The sequence below is a fragment of the Schistocerca gregaria genome, chromosome 6, assembly GCF_023897955.1.
Source record: "Schistocerca gregaria isolate iqSchGreg1 chromosome 6, iqSchGreg1.2, whole genome shotgun sequence".
In the NCBI taxonomy this organism is placed as follows: Eukaryota; Metazoa; Arthropoda; class Insecta; order Orthoptera; family Acrididae; genus Schistocerca; species Schistocerca gregaria.
In genome coordinates this window covers 575,708,515-575,733,103 of record NC_064925.1, presented here as the reverse complement: position 1 = coordinate 575,733,103, position 24,589 = coordinate 575,708,515, and the positions used below count along the sequence as shown (strand labels likewise).

The 24,589-nt window shown below is 41.6% G+C and overlaps 1 protein-coding gene across 1 annotated transcript in view; it reads right to left on the bottom strand.

Annotated features, from left to right (window-relative positions):
- The window catches only part of LOC126278580 (uncharacterized), a 281,516-nt gene that overhangs the window by 128,105 nt on the left and 128,822 nt on the right, over positions 1–24,589 (bottom strand). Inside the window, exon 4 of the mRNA XM_049978789.1 lies at positions 8,212–8,443. Coding sequence (XP_049834746.1) covers positions 8,212–8,443 — 232 coding nt within the window. The remainder of the gene's footprint in view (positions 1–8,211; positions 8,444–24,589) is intronic.

Here is a 24,589-nt window from a genome sequence, read left to right as displayed (position 1 = left end):
AACCGATCTCTTCTTCTGGTCAAGTTGTGGCACAAACGTCTCTTCTCCCCAATCCTATTCAATACCTCCTCATTAGTTACGTGATCTATCCACCTTATCTTCAGTATTCTTCTGTACCACCACATTTCGAAAGCTTCTATTCTCTTCTTGTCCAAACTAGTTATCGTCCATGTTTCACTTCCATACATGGCTATACTCCAAACAAGTACTGCCAGGAACGATTTCCTGACACTTAATTCTACACTCGATGTTAGCAAATTTCTCTTCTTCAGAAACTCTTTCCTTGCCATTGCCAGTCTACATTTTATATCCTCTCTACTTCGACCATCATCAGTTATTTTACTTCCTAAATAGCAAAACTCCTTTACTACCTTAAGTGTCTGATGTCCTTATCTAATTCCATCAGCATCACTCTACTTAATTCGACTACATTCCATCATCCTCGTTTTGATTTTGTTGATGTTCATCTTATATCCTCCTTTCAAGACACTGTCCATTCCGTTCAACTGCTCTTCCAGGTCCTTTGCTGTCTCTGACAGAATTACAATGTCATCGGCGAACCTCAAAGTTTTTACTTCTTCTCCATGGATTTTAATACCTACTCCGAGTTTTTGTTTTGTGTCCTTTACTGCTTGCTAAATATACAGATTGAATAACATCGGAGAGAGGCTACAACCCTGGAATAACATCTGCAAACCCAGTCTCACTCCCTTCCCAACCACTGCTTCCCTTTCATGTCCCTCGACTCTTACAACTGCCATCTGGTTTCTGTACAAATTGTAAATAGCCTTTCGCTCCCTGTGTTTTACCCCTGCCGCCTTCAGAATTTTAAAGAGAGTATTCAAATCAACATTGTCAAAAGCTTTATCTAAGTCTACAAATGCTACAAATGTAAGTTTGATTTTCTTAATCTAGCTTCTAAAATAAGTCGTAGGGTCGGTATTCCCTGACGTGTTCCAACATTTCTACGGAATCCAAACTGGTCGTCCTAGAGGTCGGCTTCTACTAGTTTTTCCATTCGTCTGTAAAGAATTCGTGTTAGTATTTTGCAGCCGTGGCTTATTACACTGATAGTTCGGTAATTTTCACATCTGTCAACACGTGCTTTCTTTGGGATTGGTATTATTATATTCTTCCTGAAGTCTGAGGGTATTTCGACTGTCTCATACATCTTACTCATCAGATGGTAGAGTTTTGTCAAGACTGGCTCTCCCAAGGCTGTCAGTAGTTCTAATGGAATGTTGTCTACTCCCGGGGCCTTGTTTCGACTCGGGTCTTTCAGTGCTCTGTCAAACTGTTCACGCAGTACCGTATCTCCCATTTCATCTTCATCTATATCCTCTTCCAGTTCCATAATATTGTCCTCGAGAACATCGCCCTTGTATAGACCTTATATGTACTCCTACCACCTGTTTGCTTTCCCTTTTTTGCTTACTACTGGGTTCCGGTCTGATCTCTTGATATTCATACAAATGGATCTCTGTTCTCCAAAGGTCTCTTTAATTTTCCTGTAGGTAATATATCGATCTTACCCCTAGTGATATACGCCTTCACATCCTTACATTTGTCCTCAAGCCATCCCTGCTCAGCCATTTCTCACTTCCTGTCGATCACATTTTTGAGACGTTTGTATTCGTTTTTGCCTGTTTCATTTACTGCATTATTGCATTTTCTCCTTTCATCAATTAAATTCAATATATCTGTTGTTACGCAAGGATTTCTCCTAGTCCTCGTCTTTTTACCTATCTGATCCTCTGCTGCCTTTAATATTTCATCTCTCAAAGCTACTCATTCTTCTTCTATTGTATTTCTTTGCCCTATTCTTGTCAGAGGTTCCCTAATGCTCTCCCTGAAACTCTCTAAAACCTCTGGTTCTGTCAGTTTATCCAGGCCCCATCTTCTTAAATTCCCACCTTTTGGCAATTTCTTCAGTTTTTTTCTACAGTTCATAACCAATAGATTGTGGTCAGAGTCCACATCTGCTCCTGGAAATGTCTTACAATTTAAAACCTGGTTCCTAAATATCTGTCTAACCATTATATAATCTATCTGATACCTTCCAGTATCTCCAGGCTTCTTCCATGTATACAACCTTCTTTCACGATTGTTGAACCAAGTGTTAGCTATAATTAAGTTATGCTCTGTGTAAAATTCTACCAGGCGGCTTCCTCTTTCATTCCTTACCCCCATTCCATATTCACCTACTACGTTTCCTTCTCTCCCTTTTCCTACACTCGAATTCCAGTCACCCATGACTATCAAGTTTTCGTCTGCCTTCACTATCTGAAAATTTTTTTATATCATCATACAATTCATCAATATCTTAGTCATCTATGTAGCTAGTTGACATATATACTTGTAATACTGTGGTAGGCGTGCACTTCGTATCTATTTTGGCCACAATAATTCGTTCACTCTGCTCTTTGTAGAAGCTTACCCGCATTCCTATCTTTTGATTCATTATTAAATCTACTCCTGCATTACCCCTATTTGATTTTGTGTTTATAACCCTATAGTCACCTGACCAGAAGTCTTGTTCTTCCTGCCACCGCACTTCACTAATTCCCACTATATCTAACTTTTAACTATCCAGTTCCCTTTTTAAATTTTCTAACCTACCTGCCCGATTAAGGAACCTGAAATTCCACGCTCCGACCCGGAGAACGCCAGTTTTCTTTCTCCTGATAACAACGTCCTCCTGAGGAGTCCCCACCCGGAGATCCGAATGGGGGACTGTTTTACTTCCGAAATATTTTACCCAAGAGGACGCCATCATCATTTAACCATACAGTAAAGTTTCATGTCCTCTGGAAATATTAGGCTGTTGTTTCCCCCTCTTGCTTTCAGCCGTTCGCAGTGCCAGCACAGCAAGGCCGTTTTGGTTAGTGTTACAAGGCCAGATCAGTCAATCATCCAGACTGTTGCCCCTGCGACTACTGAAAAGGCTGCTGCCCCTCTTCAGGAACCACACGTTTGTCTGGTCTCTCAACAGATACCCTTCCGTTTTGGTTGCAGCCACGGTACGGCTGTCTGTATCGAATTAGATTTTTTCCGCGGGCTCCTACTGCGGTGCGGCACAAATTTCGAATTTTCCCCATTGATTGCAGTAAACACTCGCTGGCAGCCAATGTCCGTACATTCTTTGTGTCTTAATTCAGGGGTGTGACACGAATGAACATTTGAAGCAAAATACTTTATATGGACGTAAGCCCCATTGCGAATGGTTTCCAATCACATATACTGTACATTCACACTACTTACTAATGCAGCTAAGTTAACATGGAATGGAATCAAAACACACGTAATAATTATCGATGGTCGCAGGAAAATCCACTCGCTACAGTGGAAGCCAATTTGAAAGTTGGTTTCTCGATCAGTGTTTGATGTGGCATTTGGAAATTTGTAAGAAGTTCCTATGGGACCAAACTGAAGAGGTCACCGGTCCGTAGGCTTACACATTACATAAATCAACTTAGCCGGCCGGTGTGGCCGAGCGGTTCTAGGCGCTTCAGTCTGGATCCACGCGACTGCTAGGGTCGCAGGTCCGCATATAGCCTCGGGCATGGATGTGTGTGATGTCCTTAGGTTAGTTAGGTTTCAGTAATTCTGCGTTCTAGGGGACTAATGGCCTCAGATATTAAGTCCCATAGTGCTCGAGCCGTTTGAACCATTTTTTTTAATCAACTTAAACTAACTTACTCTAAGGACAACACACACACTTCTTATTCTAATATTTCGGCTGAATACTGTCCAGCCAAATAGCTGCATGCCCGAAATATTACGTAACAGTTATTACACCTTTCAGTTCATTTCCTATATCGACCTGACAGAGAGAAGTGTACAGGATTTACTTGACTCTTAGACTGCAGCACTGTAACCAGTGATCTTGGGACTACGACTGCTTTATTTTAGAAATGACAGAACATTTCTCCTCCTACAGTCATAACCAGTTCAGACTCAACCACGAAACACTTACTGATTGCATTTAATCTTAATAGTTCTTATATGCACAGACTTGGTAACATATTTTGTACTGAAGAAATTCCTAGGATCTCCTGCCATACATCCACCTGACCGTAGGTATAGCCATCCTCCATATCATTTTCATTATAACCACAGTTAAATTAATTGAAGTTATGCTTAAACACCGCCTTGTCACAGAAAACGACTTTATTTAAATGTGTCTATGATTTCTAAAGGTTATGTTTTGACTGTAGGCAGTACATCTGCAGTTATTTGTCTGAATTATTACGGTGACAGTTATTTAAATCTTAGTGGGTAAGACCAAATAATTCAGTTCTTCACTCCCGTATCTTGCTCACATATCAGCTTGTTCTTCCCACACACCCATCTCTCAATCTCTCTCTCTCTCTCTCCTCTCTCTCTCTCTCTCTCTCTCTCTCTCTCTCTCTCTCTCTCTCCCCCTTCATGCATCTCCAGCTCTTTCTAATTAGAAGTATGCTTCTCTTCATTGCTTACTAAGGAACCACTGCCTTGTAAATAGTTTCCACATCGAAAGTCTTTGCCGCACTGAAGTAAGCCAAAAGTAAAGCCTGCGTCACCTATGACCGCGCTTCCGCGCGTAAGAGGCGGAGCGGAAAGGAACCGTGGGGAGGATGAGAGCTGCGCATGCGCGGCAGCAGGGAGAGGGCAAAACAAGTCCACACACACACACACACACACACACACACATTTTACATATTTTTAAAAATTCCATGGAGCAGAAGCAGTTGTCAACCAAATATAATGGTTTCGGTTTGTGCTTGAATTTAATTTTGTTGTGTATTAAATTTGTACTTATAATGCAAATCAAATCGCAATAAAAGGTGATTATTGCAAGTAGTTTCAATGTCGTTTTGAGAAAAATTGTACTTCACGACTTCACAAACTTGTGCCAACTGTTCTCGCCTCCCTGCGTCACGCAGAGTAAATCTGTGGAGCAGTGGACTTGAATTAATGATACGAATTAATAATTCTCTCATGACGATTGATCGAAATTGGTTTTAATATGTATTATTCCCCTCATAGATTGGAAAGTATAATAGAATGTACCATAGGCAAACGAGCAGGACTTACCAGCAGCAATGCAGTTCGTTCAGGGAGTTGCTGCTTCGTTTTGGCTCAGCCATTCCTTTCTTTTCCTTATATCAGCATAAAGACATTATTTCTCGTCACTAGTAACGATACAGTATAGGAATGATCGGTGTTGTTTATGAGTCAGTTTATGTCGACCAAGCAGAGATGCACATATGGCCACCCGCCGATTTTTATGATTTTGGTTTACAGCATGTGGTACCGATACATCTGATTTCCTAACCTTCGCCATTCCATGCTAATGTGGCACGATGCTGGAATCAGCACAGTTCTTCACATTTGCTAATACTCGAGTACGCTGACATGGGTCATTGTAGATTAATGCGTTTAAACACTTGCCGTGCTCTGTCCAGTGGCACTACCCGCACACGAGGCGCCGGTGTTTTTGCCTCCGGAGCTGCCACCGCCCTATGGAACTCAAACAGAAGAACGCATCGGAAACTTTCCGATTTCTCCACTTGTCACTCCATTTTATAGCGTCCACAAATCCACTCGCTGTCTCCAAATGACAATCTGTAAACTCAAATAGCGATAGTCGACTAGAAATAAAAAAAAAAATGGCCCATTATAAATCAACCCATAGCAACCGGAATACAAACATGCAAAACTGAAACGCTACGACCTAATGCACCATCCTAATCTATAACTTTACCCTTAATAAAATTGATTATAATCGATTTTCAGTCTCACTTTCCAATTTTTTGCCTTAAGTTCACGTATTTGGTTTTGATTATGTATACTAGGTGCTAGCGCTTCAGTGTCATCAGCAAAACAAATTAGATTCAGATCTATTCTGTAAACACTTAGTCCTTTTTTACATTCCGCTTTACGGATCAAATGAGTCGTGCTGAAGAGCAATGGCTCCGAATATTTTACGTATAACCTCTTAAAGATTTTTAAATAAAACCAAAGTAATTAACATTTCACACTTTTATTCATCACGTCTACATGTTTATTTCTCTACACTGTCACCCTGACACAGAACAAGTTTCTCCAACGGGAGACCATTTGTTGACACGGTCACTGTAGAATGGCTGACTTTGTTGACTGAGTCACAAACTCACCTCTGCTTGCGCCGCTTCGTCACTAGCAAAGTGAGGTTCTCGAAAGCTCGGACGGAACCAACTCGGGACAGTGTGGGGGACGGCAGGTGTCGCAGCGCTCGTGTGAGGTTCGGCATTGTCATGCTGAAGGAGGGGTGCTCCATGTGTGGACCAACTCTTGCAATTCGATACTCCATTACAGTACTCTAACTCTAACGGACAGACATACATAGCTGTGCTACACGATGGTATGTGCTACAATTCGGAGCTCTCTTGCGGAAAGGGGATGCAAATATGTAGATCTTAAGAATAAGTATGTAGATTGTTAATAACTTTTGTTTTATTTAAAAAAGGTTCGAGAGTTTTCAATTAAAAGATACTGAATCATTATTTCTTACAACAGCCTCTTAAGACTTCTTTTGGAGATGCTGAGAATAATTTTTGTGAAGTGAAATTATCTTGTCTGGCTCCTCTCTCAATAATAAAGTTTCTTCTGTTCAGATGAAGACTTAGGCTAGTACAGAATTGATATATATATAACTTCTAGTGAACACCTTCCTCGAGAGTTATTAGCGCAGATTTTGTTGAAACTGAGATAAAAGTTTTCTCAAAATCTATTAGTTCCGCGGAAAATGTTAATTTATACGCATTGCTCTGTTGTTTTAATTACCTCAAAGATTCCTCATAGTGTAAATTTCACATTTAAAGTAAGCATGTACCAGTACTTGATTAAATCCAATGTTCTTTCCTGGAACTTTCTGACAGACGAAAAGTGTGTGTCGGACTAGGACAAGAATCCTGGGCGTTTGCCATTCTCGGCCATGTATTCTGCGGAGTGAGCTCTCTACGCACGAAGCATGATCCTCCCTCAAACGTCATTTTCTCCTCTACTTGTGTGGCAATTACCAGACTTTTGGAAGCTTTCCTGCTTACGGGGCGACACTAGCACTCCAAGAATAAAGGATGTAGTGGAGAAATGTCTTATCTACAGATGTGGGGATTGTTATCAGAATGAGTTTTCCGTCTGTAGCACAATGGGAGCTGATTTAAAACTTTCTCACAGATTAAAATTTTGTCCAGGGACGGGATTTGACTGCAACTTTTGCACTTCAGTGGCTAGTGCCCTACCGACTGATCATACTTCTTGCTATTTGTAGCAATTTTAGATATTATCCTGCATATACAGTAGAATAAGCACGCTACTAGTTCCGTTGTATCATATTTCTTGTGAAGAGATGTTGTTGTAGCTTCAAGGAGCTACCTTCCTCTGTATACATTCTGAACAACTTCGCACTTACCTATTCGTTGTAATCATCTCCAGGAGTACTCTTGGTAAACTACAAAAAGTAGCCAAACAAATATTACGATACAGTTGGCCAAACAAATATTTCGATATACCTGCATTGGAAAGTTTTCAACAATTTTATACTATCATTATTTGTTTATAGGAAAGAGATATACGTTCTTAACGAAAAACGCATTCGAAAACTTAAGCTTAAGCTTTCTCTGTATCATCTAAGAGACGCATTTGGAGAACTGATGTCAGAGACTAGTAAAAAGAATAGACAGGTGAGTAATACTTTGGACTGAATGATGTAATCCTGGCCAAAATGAAAATTATATGAAGGTGGGTGGAATATGTAGGGGATTGTAAATAGACCGAGAAAGATTTTTGCTGGATCCCGAGAGTGAGCGAGCGAGAGAGAGAGAGAGAGAGAGAACTGGCACGATGATCTAAAGGATAGTTGACAGATGGTGTTTCAAACACTGACGTGTATCGCTGAAAACCACAATTCATGAAAGTGAGTAGAGAGGGTGTTTATCCATCAGTGGGTATCACTGGGTTGATGATGATGATGATTTCGATTTTCGGTACTCCAACGATTTTTTCTCATACATTTGTATTTCTTTCTCGCGAAGAAGAGTAAGAGAATCTTCAGAGCGGCTGACCAGCTACCATCACTGCCAAATACACCATTCACTTCTCCAAAATAAACCTACGTTGTTATGCCTGGAAAACTCTGCAGATAATAAATATGTTAAGTTAAACAAGCAAATGGAGGTCTATACTCACGGTGAGGAACGGAAAACTCCCGGTAGCGAATGATGAGACACCCCACGGAATCCCCTCTGCGTCTCAATGACCATTAAAGGGGTCCTGCGGATTTCTGCTTCAGATTTTCCGACGTGCCAGTACCGTTTGACAAGTTCACGTCTGTAGAAGTGCTCTGAAACTTCGCCCTGGATCAAGCCAATTCGTATCTCGCTGCCGTCTTCCTCTATGTCATTTGAAAAGTCTACATTCCCTGGAAATGAAACGAAAAACGAACTGTTTTGACACCATTCACAACGAGTATTTATACACCATGCCTCAATACAGTATATCCACAGTTCTATGATCTTACTGCAAAAACGTGTGCCACAAAACTTGCCTAGTTGGAACCTGGGCTTCGCTCCAAAATAATTCACTATAAAGAACGTCCGAAGAGGAATAGTCAGTATTCAGGAAGATGGCAGGAACGACTATTCACATCAAAAACTCTAGTAAACTTGGGTTCTAAAATGAACACTTTAAGAGCCATGAACATTCGATCTTCGATACTGTGAGCAAATCTCTTCTCCTACAGGCTCTTTTTGTTTCGTTATTTTTGAGGTTGTAGTAGGGATCAAAACAATAAAAATGTTATGTGAACATGGGCTCTAACGTGCATACATTAAGAGCCGTAAGCACTTCCTCATCTTCGCTAAAGTGAAACATTTTTTCTTCAATAAGGATAAAGCTGAAGCAATAAATTAATGTTTTGTGACATAGCCAGACCTAGAACACAGGTGTCCTGGTTGTTAGGCAAATAAGCTAACCAATATACCATTCTGACTGCCAGAGCTCCACGGAGTAACCCTATCCCAAGGCATCTCTCGTTCCAACAACGCTGTAGAGGTGTGTTGGTTAACACATCTACCTAGTAAGAGGAGGCCTGGGTTCAAGTCCTGTATGTGGCACAACTTTTAATTCATTGCTTCAGATTCTGTCCTCATCGAAGATGAGGTTGAGACTCATATGTCTACAGGAAACTGTAATTCCATCGGATCAATGAAACAAACTCGTTCTACTACCATAGCTCATATAGCTTCTAAGATACCTATTTTAGACCCCATGTTTACCAGACTTTATGATCGTTCCTCCCTGAATACTGACCATTTCTCCTGATAGATTCATTGCTCCTTTCTTATCTCTCAAGTGGGTTATTCGAAAGTGAGGACTAAAGCGCACCCACAAATTGGAAATTCCTTTAGTATTTCATTCTGTTGCCAGATACGATTCTTCCCACTTGAAACGTCAGGCGCTCTACGGCATTGACGCTACAGCTGGTTATGTAGAGCCTTTTAGAATAGCAGATGGGGCATCAGCCCGTTATGTATCTAGGTAAGTGTGAAAACCACTTAAAGGCCGCAGTGACACCAGCTAAAGGACTATTATGAAATTCATTTAACAAGGAAAGTGGGACTATTTGGCGTCTGGCTCACAGCCTTGTCACGCAAGACAGCTCACTGTAGCTTGAGCCGTGATTGTTGCAAGTACCATTTTTCTTTTTTTTTTTTACAATCGTATTGACCAACTAGGATCACGTTAACAACTTCCGTTCCTCTCCTTCCTTTGTTGTTGATCCCTATTTTTCCAGTATTCCCTCATTTTCTCCCCATGAAGTCTCTTCCTTTCTTCTGTCCACGTTGTTCCCGATTTTTCATTTCTTCTGCTTTGAAAGCCTTCCAAATTTAGTATTTTGTTTTTAAAATGGTTTCTTTCTGCTATATATGATTGTTTGATGTTGTTTCTTTCAAGATCTTTTCTTACTTGTGTAATCCACGCTATTGTCGATTTCTTCTTCCAGAGATATAGGAGTATTTGATTAGTTAGTCTATTTCCATCCGTTCGGTAGAGATGTCCAAAAAAGGTTAATCTTCGTTTGGTCATTACTTCAGAAATTTTCACTATATTTTTGTAGATCTCATTACTTCTTATTTTCCAACCATCTGCAGTTTTCATTGCACCCATTATTTTTCTAATAATCCTTCTTTCCGGTACCTCTAGTTTGTCCATCTTATAGTTCATCATTAGGCTTTCAGATCCATATAAACATTCTGGTTCTACCACTGTGGTGTAGTGTTTTAGTTTTGTTTTTCTAGATATATATTTCTTGTTGTACATATTTTTGGTTAAACCATATGCTCTTTCCATTTTGTTAACTCTTACATCTATTGCAGATTTTTCTAGTCCATTCTGTTGAATAGTTTCTCCAAGATATTTAGATGTATTTACTCTATCCACTTTACCTATTTGTGTTTCTATGTATTTTGGTGTATTTTTTATATTTTTCATGAATTTTGTTTCTTCAGCTGAAATTTTGACAGCAGTTCTGTTTCCTAATTTTTCCAGAATGTTTACTTGAGTAACTGCTTCTGTCAGGTTTTCTGAAAGTATTGCAAAATCATCTGCAAAAACCAAGCAGTTTACCTTAATTCCATTTGTTTTCCTTCCCAGACTTATTGGTTCAATTTTGTGATTTTTTAGCTCCGAATTTCAGATCCTTTTCTAGAACACAGTTAAACAGTAAAGGTGATAAACCATCACCTTCTCTAACACTAGTTTTTATTTAAAAAGGCTGAGGTGGTTCTCACATAAATTTGACTTTAGATACTGTACCTGTTAGTGTTTTACGAACTATGTTTGCTGGTTTTGATTTAACACCAAATTCTCTAAGCACCTTATCTGTCGTTTCTCTGTGTATACAATCAAATGTTTTCTTGAAATCTATAAATGGCACTAGTATTGGTCTGTACAGGATCTTCCCTTTCAAAAACTATCTTGATATTCTCCTAGTTGTTTGTCTAAAGTAACTACCACTCTGTTGAGGAGAAGTTTTGATAATACTTTGTATGCCACTGAAAGAAGTGACACTCCTCTGTCATTTCTGACATTTTGTTTGCCTCCGTTTTTATGTAGAAGGTGGATTAATGGTGTTTCCCATTCAACTGGAATCTTTTCAGTTTTCCAAATGTTCTCAAAAAGCAGCTGTAGATCCTTTATGATCTTTGGTTCTGACCACTTCAATAATTGTGCTGTAATGGAGTCTTCACCACTTGCTTTATTGTTTGAGTGTTATGATGGCTTCATGAATCTGTAGTTCTGTTGGCAGGAAATCTTCCACTAGATTTTGACGTGTCACTGGAAATTCTAATTTATCTGTAGGAACTGGACAGTTTAACAACTTTTCAAAAAAATTTGATATAATTTCAGTGTTCTTTTTTATTTAATCCTATTTTGCCATTTTCATCTTTGAAACAAGTACTTGATGCCTGATATCCTTCAAGTATTTTTTTAATGGTTTGGTAAAAACTTCTGGGATTATGTTTGGCGAAATTTTCTTCAATTCAATAAACCGACAATTTTCAATGTTCCTTTTGATTTTCCGGATTATTTTTGATGTTTCTTTTCTTTGTTGTCTGAATTGTTCAAGATCTTCCTCTTTTTTCGAACATCTCCATTTTCTCCATTTTTGAGCCCTTTGTATTAGTGCTTCTTCACACTCCTCATTTCACCATGTCTTCTTTTTATTCTTGGCTGATCCTAAAGTTTTCTTTGATGCTTGAGTTACACTCCTGGAAATTGAAATAAGAACACCGTGAATTCATTTTCCCAGGAAGGGGAAACTTTATTGACACATTCCTGGGGTCAGATACATCACATGATCACACTGACAGAACCAAAGGCACATAGACACAGGCAACAGAGCATGCACAATGCCGGCACTAGTACAGTGTATATCCACCTTTCGCAGCAATGCAGGTTGCTATTCTCCCATGGAGACGATCGTAGAGATGCTGGATGTAGTCCTGTGGAACGGCTTGCCATGCCATTCCCACCGGGCGCCTCAGTTGGACCAGCGTTCGTGCTGGACGTGCAGACCGCGTGAGACGACGCTTCATCCAGTCCCAAACATGCTCAATGGGGGACAGATCCGGAGATCTTGCTGGCCAGGGTAGTTGACTTACACCTTCTAGAGCACGTTGGGTGGCACGGGATACATGCGGACGTGCATTGTCTTGTTGGAACAGCAAGTTCCCTTGCCGGTCTAGGAATGGTAGAACGATGGGTTCGATGACGGTTTGGACGTACCGTGCACTATTCAGTGTCCCCTCGACGATCACCAGAGGTGTACGGCCAGCGTAGGAGATCGCTCCCCACACCATGATGCCGGGTGTTGGCCCTATGTGCCTCGGTCGTATGCAGTACAGATTGTGGCGCTCACCTGCACGGCGCCAAACACGCATACGACCATCATTGGCACCAAGGCAGAAGCGACTCTCATCGCTGAAGACGACACGTCTCCATTCGTCCCTACATTCACGCCTGTCGCGACCGCACTGGAGGCGGGCTGCACGATGTTGGGGCGTGAGCGGAAGACGGCCTAACGGTGTGCGGGACCGTAGCCCAGCTTCATGGAGACGACTGCGAATGGTCCTCGCCGATACCCCAGGAGCAACAGTGTCCCTAATTTGCTGGGAAGTGGCGGTGCGGTCCCCTACGGCACTGCGTAGGATCCTACGGTCTTGGCGTGCATCCGTGCGTCGCTGCGGTCCGGTCTCAGGTCGACGGGCACGTGCACCTTCCGCCGACCACTGGCGACAACATCGATGTACTGTGGAGACCTCACGCCCCAGGTGTTAAGCAATTCGGCGGTACGTCCACCCGGCCTCCCGCATGCCCACTATACGCCCTCGCTCAAAGTCCGTCAACTGCACATACGGTTCACGTCCACGCTGTCGCGGCATGCTACCAGTGTTAAAGACTGCGATGGAGCTCCGTATGCCACGGCAAACTGGCTGACACTGACGGCGGCGGTGCACAAATGCTGCGCAGCTAGCGCCATTCGACGGCCAACACCGCGGTTCCTGGTATGTCCGCTGTGCCGTGCGTGTGATCATTGCTTGTACAGCCCTCTCGCAGTGTCCGGAGCAAGTATGGTGGGTCTGACACACCGGTGTCAATGTGTTCTTTTTTCCATTTCCAGGAATATATTTCCATCTGGTGTTCACGCCAATCACCTTCTAAACTTGACTTAATTTCTTCTCTAAATATTTCTACATTTTCTTTTGTATATTAGCCGTAGTGGTCTTGTATCCGATTACTTTCTTGGTCGCCTTTTTTGGTTTGGATGGGAGATATTTTATTTTAATCTTAGAGAGATAATGATCTGAATCGAATTCCCCATTTCTGACTATTTTAACTTTCATAATTTCCGCGATGTACCTTTTAGATATGGCTACGTGATCCAGTTGAAATTCGCCTAGGTTTGGATTTGAATGTCTCCGGGTTTTGGCTTTTTTTCGCAGTTTGCGGAAATGTGTGGTCATGAGTTTTAACTGGAACATTTCTACACATGTTGTGCTGGACATTTACCTACAACAGTTCTAAATTTCTTTTCCCTCCTAATTTGCGCATTGAAATCACCAGGAAATATTTTAACGTTCTTTTTAGGTATGATAGAAATTTCAGATTCTAAAAGCTCTTAGAATTTATTTACTTTCTCCAGATTTCTTCTGTTGTGAGCATTTATAGGTGTATGACAGTTTATGAGGATGTAACTTTTATTCTTGCACTTCATTGTTAACATGGATATCCTTTCCGAATTCGATCTAAATTCTGTTACACTATCTATGAATTTTTTGTTTACATAATATGCTGTTCCAAACAACGGCATGTTTTTTTTTTTTTTTTATTCTCACTGCTGGTTTCCCTTTATGAATTGTATAATGTTGTGTACCAACTACATCCTCATCTCAGAATCGTGTTTCCTGAACTGCTATAATCTGTATATCGTGGTTCTGCAGAAATAATTCTAATTTCTTCTGTTTCCCAGTATTCAGAGGAGAATTTTCACTTAAGGCACCAAAGTAGTACTTCTTTTTGAACTGAAACTTGGAAGGCTTTTCTATATATTTCATCTTTTCTTTACCGCAAAAGTTGGGAAACCCCAGTATCCTAGGTCCCATTGCATTACATGATGTAATGGTGGATTCATCATCCGAGTTACCACCTGGGGTAGAGCTCCCATTGTGCGAACTTTCCATATTGCGACTTGAAGCTGTAAATTGTAAAGAGTAGGGAATCCAAGGTCATCCCTGAATTCCCAAAGTAAGACCAGGTTGTTAGCCTGGAATATTATTTATACAGCTGCCACTAACATGTGGAACAGATGTTCTCGGGGTGCCGCAACTAACATGTGGAACTGTCTTGCCCTCTGTCCATTTTGGCCTTGGACAAGAGGCTGCCTCTTCCGCCAGCTTCGCCGTACCGAAGTCCATCTTCTCGGCCTTCGCTGCTGTTGAGGTCTTATTTAAGTGTCTTATAAGTACAGTAGAAATACTAGATAACTATTAGCAACAAATACGTACAGTTGTCCTCAAAAGTATCCGAACAACCTGAATTGCATTTCGCCTTATTCATATGCAACCCAGATAACGCAGCTGTCTAGCAGGTCCTCTAATCGCTCCTCGGTACAGTCCTTTGACTATTGAAAATGGCTCCAACAAGTTACCACTGGAAAACACTGCTCTGTATCACAATAATTCAAGATTGAAAGTAATACCACGATAATACAAATGTCAGGGAACACCTTATCACAGATAAGACTGTTCTTAAGGCTTGTAAGCTCACATTTATTACAATAAATGACATACCTGAAATGTTACCACTCTCATTATTACATCAGATAGGTAATGCACGTAGTAAGTTCGTCGTAGTCATTATTTCCTCTTCGAAGTAACATACCGTACTTCCTATTTAACACAAAATGACGTTAAAACTTAAGTAATTCACGGGCAGCTAGTTGAGAATATGTATGAACTTCAAATGACACGACGAATGGTATCGTTCTGCATATGAATTCAAACCCAGGTCATGCAGACTAAGAAAAGATTTCGTGACTGACGGAAAATAACAGTCATTCCTGACTAGGAACACAGAGAGTGAAATACCTCGATTTTAGACAGTATCAGTTGGCAAATATCAACTTTAAATTACATACCACAAACATTTTTACTGGATGAGAATTCCAACACAACATCTATTGTCCCTGTTAACTAACTTCGAGAGATGTTAAATATTGCTTCTTCACAAGTAACTTACTTGAAATGCTGTAAGGCAAAGGTTTGTGTGGGACAGGGATTCGAACCCAGAACCTAACCGGATTGTTATCGAGGCGCAATCAAGTGTGACGTATCGGAATTTCTTGGCCGTAGCTAGATGTTTTAACTGAAATGACAAGACGAAACATTAATTTTTTCCTTCCCAGAACTCCAACCCAGGACCTATCACTGTTATATTTGAGAGAAAACGAACGTTAAATATGGAGTTGTTACACCAACAGAGACAACTCAGCATGTTTGAACTAGAAATGTGATGAAGAGTTTCGTGCTGACTGGTAATCGAACCCCACACATATCGTTGTTGCCTACACACAAAGAGACGCCAGCTATTCAATTTTTCTCAGCCAGCAGCTCAGAATAACATCTTTGAACTTACAGTGATTTCGCGAATGGTTCTGTGTCTCACTGGGAGCTAAAAATGTCAGATATCGTTAGTGTTGACAATAACTGAAAATACATTAAAACTCAAAACTATTATCCACCAACAGATAGGTGTTCTCATGCCAGAGCTTGATAATGCATAATGAAAACATAAGTGCCAGGTCAGGATTCGAACCCATTCACGTGAAATATGTGGAGATGTTGAGGAATCTGCAGTTCGGAACAAACAACAAATGGTAGTCGAGCTGTACTGTCAGGAAGGGATCAAATTCCGCATTAAGAGTGTTCTGAGTTGCATTCCCAGTTCAGAACCAATTTTATCGACATACAGAAGCAAACATAAAAGATAGAATAAGTGTCCTGTGAGCCTACATAGAATTTGTTTCGTAACTAGAAGTAAATAACTAGTATAAGAAAGTTTCTGCATGTCACCACACCTGACTTTATTGTGGTTCAACTGAACATCTACTTGGTAGAGAAGGAATACCATGTTTAAAGTGAATTTCAGACCACAATGCCATTATACCTTCTTCAATTGGCGTACACGGTAGAGAATATAATCACTATCAAAAATAATCAGCAGAAGTTGGACTCAAACAAAGACCACGTGTATATGAATCTATCAGCAATCCAACAGACCACCAAATCCTCTTCTTTCTGGCACACTTTTCTATTGTAACGCCATTGTGCCACACTGGATAAGAATTCTGACAAACAGGCTCCCTGTAGTGGTTTGCAGCGTGTTCAGTACATTCATTTACTTGGTTGACTGAATCACCATGAACTAGCTGCCTGGGCTACCCAGTGCATACTGTAATCATTGATATAAAATCACGTAACTGCCACCTAGACAGAAGTGCCAACAGTGTAGGATGCAGGAATTTAAATACGTAGTGTTCCTTTCCACTTGAGCTACTCTATTGCGGCTATCTGTTTGTTGGAAATGTCGTGCAGTGCAAAAGAAAAGCTGTAACTGTCGGTCCCTTAGAAGTCTAGATCCAGCCGTATGCATTATCTCACAGCACTGTGAAATGTGGAAGTTCTGGAGGGATTGTGTTCGACTTCTGGAGCTGCGGTTATCAATGTAATGGAACTTTGAACATAATTCCCTTCATTTGTCAACCCAAAATAGACGCATGTGGAGAAAGGGCTAACTTCTGCGACATTTTGTTCTTTTCAGGTTTAATAAACTGTCAGGCAGCAGATGCATCTCGAACCTTTTTTATTATGTATGGGGAGAGCGCATCGTGCCAAAATACGCTAGGAAAGTATTTTCTAAATAAGCTGTCGTGTGGTAGTGACATTTTATTCTTCTTCAAACCTTGTTTGACAGCTTTAACCCAGAACACGTTTTCTACAACCATTTAATCAATAAACTGCATGTGCATTGTCAGAGTGTTATAGGTAATATCAGAGAGTTCGCTTACATCGTTGATGATTAATTTCTCTCACATGTTTGCTATAGTTTTCAACAACACTAAAACAAACCTTTCGAAAATTGTGCACTGTATTATAAGAAATGAAATAAAACTACCCATTATAAACTTATGACGAAAGTCTGTTTTAATAAAACTGAGTATCTGTAAACAAGGTTGCCACTATCGCCACGAATTAGTATAATACTACTCACTTCAATTTCGATTGGGTCTGTATTTGATGGGTATGCTGTGTCACACTCAAGAGGTATGCAAATGTGGCATTTCATAAACAAAGTTATGTATTCCTAGAAAGCCAAAATTGCTTGTCAGCAGCGGAAAGAGGAGTTACCTGTTCTGCAGCATTGCAAGTTTTCAACATTGCACTATGAGTCGTAAGTTTTTTTTCTTGCAAATTCATTATCGATGTTTTGATCTGACTGCTTGTAATTCTTTCACAGAATGGATAAAATCGCTATAGTCAGCGAGACTGGAATCGCAAACCCTAACAGACTCTTTTTCACAGGTCAGCACGTTACCACAGAGCAAGCCGAGAAGTTGTAAGCGTATTGTCATATCACTGGCTTAGTTGTGCAGTATCTTTGCGGGTAGCAGCTTCTAGAGAGTCGAGCACGGGACACGAAACTGTTGTGTTGTGTAGTGTGTAGGTTGAAGTGTTGCTACAAGTGCTGTTACAGTGAAGTGATTACACATGGAAGTAATTCGGAGGAAAGTGCGTCAAAATGTAATTAAAAATGAGCAGTGCGGCCGTTAACGTATTTGTGTATCCTCTCGTTGCGTGTCACACAGAATCAATCATCCGCGCCGTGTCCGGTCTCCCAGAATGAACTGATGTGAATCAGTTGAAATTCGTTACCATAAAAGAGTGCAGTCAAGTGCCAGTGTCTTGTAGCGAGCGTGAGGACGTGCGTTCGATTATCGCGTTATCGTATTATCAACAATCAGCCGCGCCGCGACGGTTACCCGCACGCTGGTACAAGTGAGAACTGAGAACTGAAAATTTGACTTTACGAACTGTGTTATACCATTACTAGAGACAAGGAGGACTACTACCACGTATCTGTATGTGTGACGAGCGTAAGAACTTTCGTTCGATCATTCGGATTCCGCATCATCAACAATCACCCGCGTCTTGTCGGTTACGCGTACACTCGTCTGAATTATATCATCAAGTTTGTTAATTGGGATAAACATTTACGATTTAGAGTGTAAACAGTGCAACCTGTGGTTTCACATCGTCTCAAAATTTAGATGTTCATACCAGACATCGGAGAGTATTGTCTTTTAACATTGAGTGGCTCCCCTAAACCCACTTGCATATTATCGATAGATAATTTCTAGCAAGACAACAGCATTGTGGAGCACAACAGTACGACAGCCGCGGGATTATCAGGTACGTGGTGTGGACAGGGCTCACGGTCACGAAACGAGAAGTCAGTTTAAAGTACCCCACCCATTCGTACTCCCGGGCGTGTTACAAGGTATGTAGCTTGGCTTCTTATTACCAGGGGAATAGTGTCTAGAACTCGTAAACCTCTATTTAGAAGAAGAGATTAGTTGCGATTTCCACATGCGATTACTTTCCTGGGCTGAAAACCGTAAATTTACAATCTTTTGTAACACCCCAAGCGATAATAACTAAGATTATTCAATGGAAATGACAGTAAAAAGCAAGTGAACTTTTAGGCGTAATACCGTTCACACCAGGTAGTATCTCGTCGATCACGGAGTTGCCAAACATACATTGCCTTTTTGCCAAATCTCAGTTATAGTACCAGCAGGAAGAAGACGAATCGATGTGTTGCTATAATGGGCTGGGAAGTGACCATAGCTGGCTTCTCAAAGACGTGGCTGCCACGGCCAGGAATACGTAATGCGTCTGATTAGCATTTCTGTAGCTAGGTTTAGGGACTGGAGCGTACTTCCTAATAATACTCAGAACTGACCGCAAACTGAGCATAATACACTCCTGGAAATTGAAATAAGAACACCGGGAATTCATTGTCCCAGGAAGGGGAAACTTTATTGACACATTCCTGGGGTCAGATACATCACATGATCACACTGACAGAACCACAGGCACATAGACACAGGCAACAGAGCATGCACAATGTCGGCACTAGTACAGTGTATATCCACCTTTCGCAGCAATGCAGGCTGCTATTCTCCCATGGAGACGATCGTAGAGATGCTGGATGTAGTCCTGTGGAACGGCTTGCCATGCCATTTCCACCTGGCGCCTCAGATGGACCAGCGTTCGTGCTGGACGTGCAGAACGCGAGAGACGACGCTTCATCCAGTCCCAAACATGCTCAATGGGGGACAGATCCGGAGATCTTGCTGGCCAGGGTAGGTGACTTACACCTTCTAGAGCACGTTGGGTGGCACGGGATACATGCGGACGTGCATTGTCCTGTTGGAGCAGCAAGTTCCCTTGCCGGTCTAGGAATGGTAGAACGATGGGTTCGATGACGGTTTGGATGTACCGTGCACTATTCAGTGTCCCCTCGACGATCACCAGAGGTGTACGGCCAGTGTAGGAGATCGCTCCCCACACCATGATGCCGGGTGTTGGCCCTGTGGGCCTCGGTCGTATGCAGTCCTGATTGTGGCGATCACCTGCACGGCGCCAAACACGCATACGACCATCATTGGCACCAAGGCAGAAGCGACTCTCATCGCTGAAGACGACATGTCTCCATTCGTCCCTCCATTCACGCCTGTCGCGACACCACTGGAGGCGAGCTGCACGATGTTGGGGCGTGAGCGGAAGACGGCCTAACGGTGTGGGGGAATGTAGCCCAGCTTCATGGAGACGGTAGCGAATGGTCCTCGCCGACACCCCAGCAGCAACAGTGGCCCTAATTTGCTGGGAAGTGGCGGTGCGGTCCGCTACGGTACTGCGTAGGATCCTACGGTCTTGGCGTGCATCCGTGCGTCGCTGCGGTCCGGTCCCAGGTCGACGGGCACGTGCACCTTCCGCCGACCACTGGCGACAACATCAATGTACTGTGGAGACCTCACGCCCTACGTGTTGAGCAATTCGGCGGTACGTCCACCCGGCCTCCCGCATGCCCACTATACGCCCTCGCTCAAAGTCCGTCAACTGCACATACGGTTCACGTCCACGCTGTCGCGGCATGCAGCCAGTATTAAAGACTGCGATGGAGCTCCGTATGCCAAAGCAAACTGGCTGACACTGACGGCAGCGGTGCACAAATGCTGCGCAGCTAGCGGCATTCGACGGCCAACACCGTGATTCCTGGTGTGTCCGCTGTGCCGTGCGTGTGATCATTGCTTGTACAGCCCTCTCTCAGTGTCTGTAGCAAGTGTGGTGGGTCTGACACACCGGTGTCAATGTGTTCTTTTTTCCATTTCCAGGAGTGTAGATCAGTAACTCTCATAGTTGCTATTATATTTCTTTCGTAAATGTACTCAAAACTAAGAAACTTATTCACGGACATTTTCGTGCCTTGCCGATAGCCAAGCACAACAACCAAATAAAAATAAAAATAGAATGTGTGCGTGTGTATGTGTGTGTGTGTGTGTGAGAGAGAGAGAGAAAGAGAGAGAGAGAGATCTAAAAAAATCATGAGAGAAGTAGAGTAAAAAAATTGTTGTAAAGAATTTAGATCATGGTATGTAAAGAAATCTTTCATTGAAATAACACGTTCCACATCATTCCGAAATGTAGTATTCATTATCTATGGAACAAGTATTAATCTAAACAAATCAAATGTAATCTAATCTAATCATATTGCTGACTAGCCATGAAGAGTCGTCAATTATCGAACTTTTCGCCAATATCAGTTATCAAATCTAACTTGAAAATGATGGGCGATAGTTTTTGTAATAAACTTTAACTCCTATCAAGACCCTTTCATCCCTGTTAAGTAACCACGAAAGATGTCTCATATACCTCCATTCAGAAGTAACAAAGCGTACATGCATTTAAAGGTGAATCGCATGATGTGAACTTATGTGACGGAGATACGACTATTAACTAAGTAAAATCGAATGTTAGGTATCGGTTTTTCTTACCAGCTGCTCGATGTTTGAATCTAAAATAAGGATTCAAATTTTTGTGCCCGAGCAGCAATCGAACCACAAACCTACCGTCCTTCTGTATCATTCATGAATATAGGTTAAGCATCAATTACTCATGCACCAAGATGTATGCGAGTTTGACCAGAAATAGCGACACCTATTGCGATTGTTCCCCCCCCCCCCCTTTTGAACCATGGACCTTGCCGTTGGTGGGGAGGCTTGCGTTCCTCAGCGAAACAGATGGCCGTACCGTAGGTGCAACCACAATGGAGGGGTATCTGTTGAGAGGCCAGACAAACGTGTGGTTCCTGAAGAGGGGCAGCAGCCTTTTCAGTAGTTGCACGGGCAACAGTCTGGATGATTGACTGATCTGGCCTTGCAACATTAACCAAAACGGCCTTGCTGTGCTAGTACTGCGAACGGCTGAAAGCAAGGGGAAATTACAGCCGTAATTTTTCCCGAGGACATGCACCTTTACTGTATGATTAAATGATGATCACGTCCTCTTGGGTAAAATATTCCGGAGGTAAAATAGTCCCCCATTCGGATCTCCGGGCGGGGACTACTCAGGAGGACGTCGTTATCGGGTGAAAGAAAACTGGCGTTCTACGGATCGGAGCGTGGAATGTCAGATCCCTTAATCAGGCAGGTAGGTTAGAAAATTTAAAAAGGGAAATGGATAGGTTAAAGTTAGATATAGTGGGAATTAGTGAAGTTCGGTGGCAGGAGGAACAAGACTTTCGGTCAGGTGAATACAGGGTTATAAATACAAAATCAAATAGGGGTAATGCAGGAGTAGGTTTAATAATGAATTAAAAAAATAGGAGTGCGGGTAAGCTATTACAAACAGCATAATGAACACATTATTGTGGCCTAGATAGACACAATGCCCATACCTACTACAGTAGTACAACTTTATATGCCAACTAGCTCTGCAGATGATGAAGAAATTGATGAAATGTATGATGAGATAAAAGAAATATTCAGGTAGTGAAGGAAGACGAAAATTTAATAGTCATCGGTGACTGGAATTCATCAGTAGGAAAAGGGAGAGAAGGAAACATAGCAGGTGATTATGGATTGGGGCTAAGAAATGAAAGAGGAAACCGTCTGGTAGAATTTTGCACAGAGCACAACTTAATCATAGCTAACACTTGGTTCAAGAATCATAAAAGAAGGTTGTATACATGGAAGAATACTGGAGATACTAAAAGGTATCAGATAGGTTATATAATGGTAAGACAGAGAATTAGGAATCAGGTTTTAAATTGTAGGACATTTCCAAGGGCAGATGTGGACTCTGACCACAATCTATTGGTTATGACCTGTAGGTTAAAACTGAAGAAACTGCAAAAAGGTGGGAATACAAGGACATGGGACCTGGATAAGCTGAAAGAACCAGAGGTTGTACAGAGTTTTAAGGAGAGCATAAGGGAACAATTGACAGCAATGGGGAAAAGAAACACAGTAGTAGAAGAATGGGTACCTCTGAGGGATGAAGTAGTGAAGGCAGCAGAGGATAAAGTAGTAAAAAGACGAGGGCTGCTAGAAATCCTTGGCTAACAGAAGAAATAGAGAATTTAATTGATGAAAGGAGAAAATATAAAAATGCAGTAAATGAAGCAGGCAAAAAGGAATACAAACGTCTCAAAAATGAGATCGACAGGAAGTGCAAAATGGCTAAGCAGGGATGGCTAGAGGACAAATGTAAGGATGTAGAAGCTTATCTCACTAGGGGTAAGATAGATACTGCCTACAGGAAAGTTAAAGAGACCTTTGGAGAGAAGAGAACCACGTGTATGAATATCAAGAGCTCAGATGGCAACCCAGTTCTAAGCAAAGAGGGGAAGGCAGAAAGGTGGAAGGAGTATATAGAAGGTTTATACATGGGCGATGTACTTGAGGGAAATATTATGGAGATGGAAGAGGATGTAGATGAAGACGAAATGGGAGGTAAGATACTGCGTGAAGAGTTTGACATAGCACTGAAAGACCTGAGTCGAAACAAGGCCCCCGGAGTAGACAACATTCCATTAGAGCTACTAACGGCCTTGGGAGAGCCAGTCATGACAAAACTCTACCAGCTGGTGACCAAGATATATGAGACAGGTGAAACACCCTCAGACTTCAAGAAGAATATAATAATTCCAATCCCAAAGAAAGCAGGTGCTGACAGATGTGAAAATTACCGAATTATCAGTTTAATAAGTCACAGCTGCAAAATACTAACGCGAATTCTTTACAGACGAATGGAAAAACTGGTAGATGCGGACCTCGGGGAGGATCAGTTTGAATTCCGTAGAAATGTTGGAACACGTGAGGCAATACTGACCTTACGAGTTATCTTAGAAGAAAGATTAAGAAAAGACAAAACTACGTTTCTAGCATTTGTAGACTTAGAGAAAGGTTTTGACAATGTTGACTATAATACGCTCTTTGCAATTCTGAAGGTAGCAGGGGTAAAATACAGGGAGCGAAAGGCTATTTACAATTTGTACAGAAACCAGATGGCAGTTATTATTGTCGAGGGGCATGAAAGGGAAGAAGTGGTTGGGAAAGGAGTGAGACAGGGTTGTAGCCTCTCTCCGATGTTATTCAATCTGTATATTGAGCAAGCAGTAAAGGAAACAAAAGAAAAATTTGGAGTAGGTATTAAAATTCATGGACAAGAAGTAAAAACTTTGAGGTTCGCCGATGACATTGTAATTCTATTAGAGACGGCAAAGGACTTGGAATAGCAGTTGAACGGAATGGTCAGTGTCTTGAAAAGAGGATATAAGACGAACATCAACAAGAGCAAAACGAGGATAATGGAATGTAGTCAAATTAAATCGGGTGATGATGAGGGAATTTGATTAGGAAATGAGAAACTTAAAGTAGTAAAGGAGTTTTGCTTCTTAAGAAGTAAAATAACTGATGATGGTCGAAGTAGAGGGATATAAAATGTAGACTTGCAATGGCAAGGAAAGCGTTTCTGAAGAAGAGAAATTTGTTAACATCGAATATAGATTTATGTATCAGGAAGTCGTTTCTGAAAGTATTTGTTTGGAGTGTAGCCATGTATGGAAGTGAAACATGGACGGTAACTAGTTTGGACAAGAACTGAATAGAAGCTTTCGAAATGTGCTGCTACAGAAGAATGCTGAAGATTAGATGGGTAGATCACGTAACTAATGAGGAGGTATTGAATAGCATTGGGGAGAAGAGAAGTTTGTGGCACAACTTGACTAGAAGAAGGGATCGGTTGGTAGGACATGTTTTGAGGCATCAAGGGATCACAAATTTAGCATTGGAGGGCAGCGTGGAGGGTAAAAATCGTAGAGGGAGACCAAGATAGGAATACACTAAGCAGATTCAGAAGAATGTAGGTTGCAGTAGGTA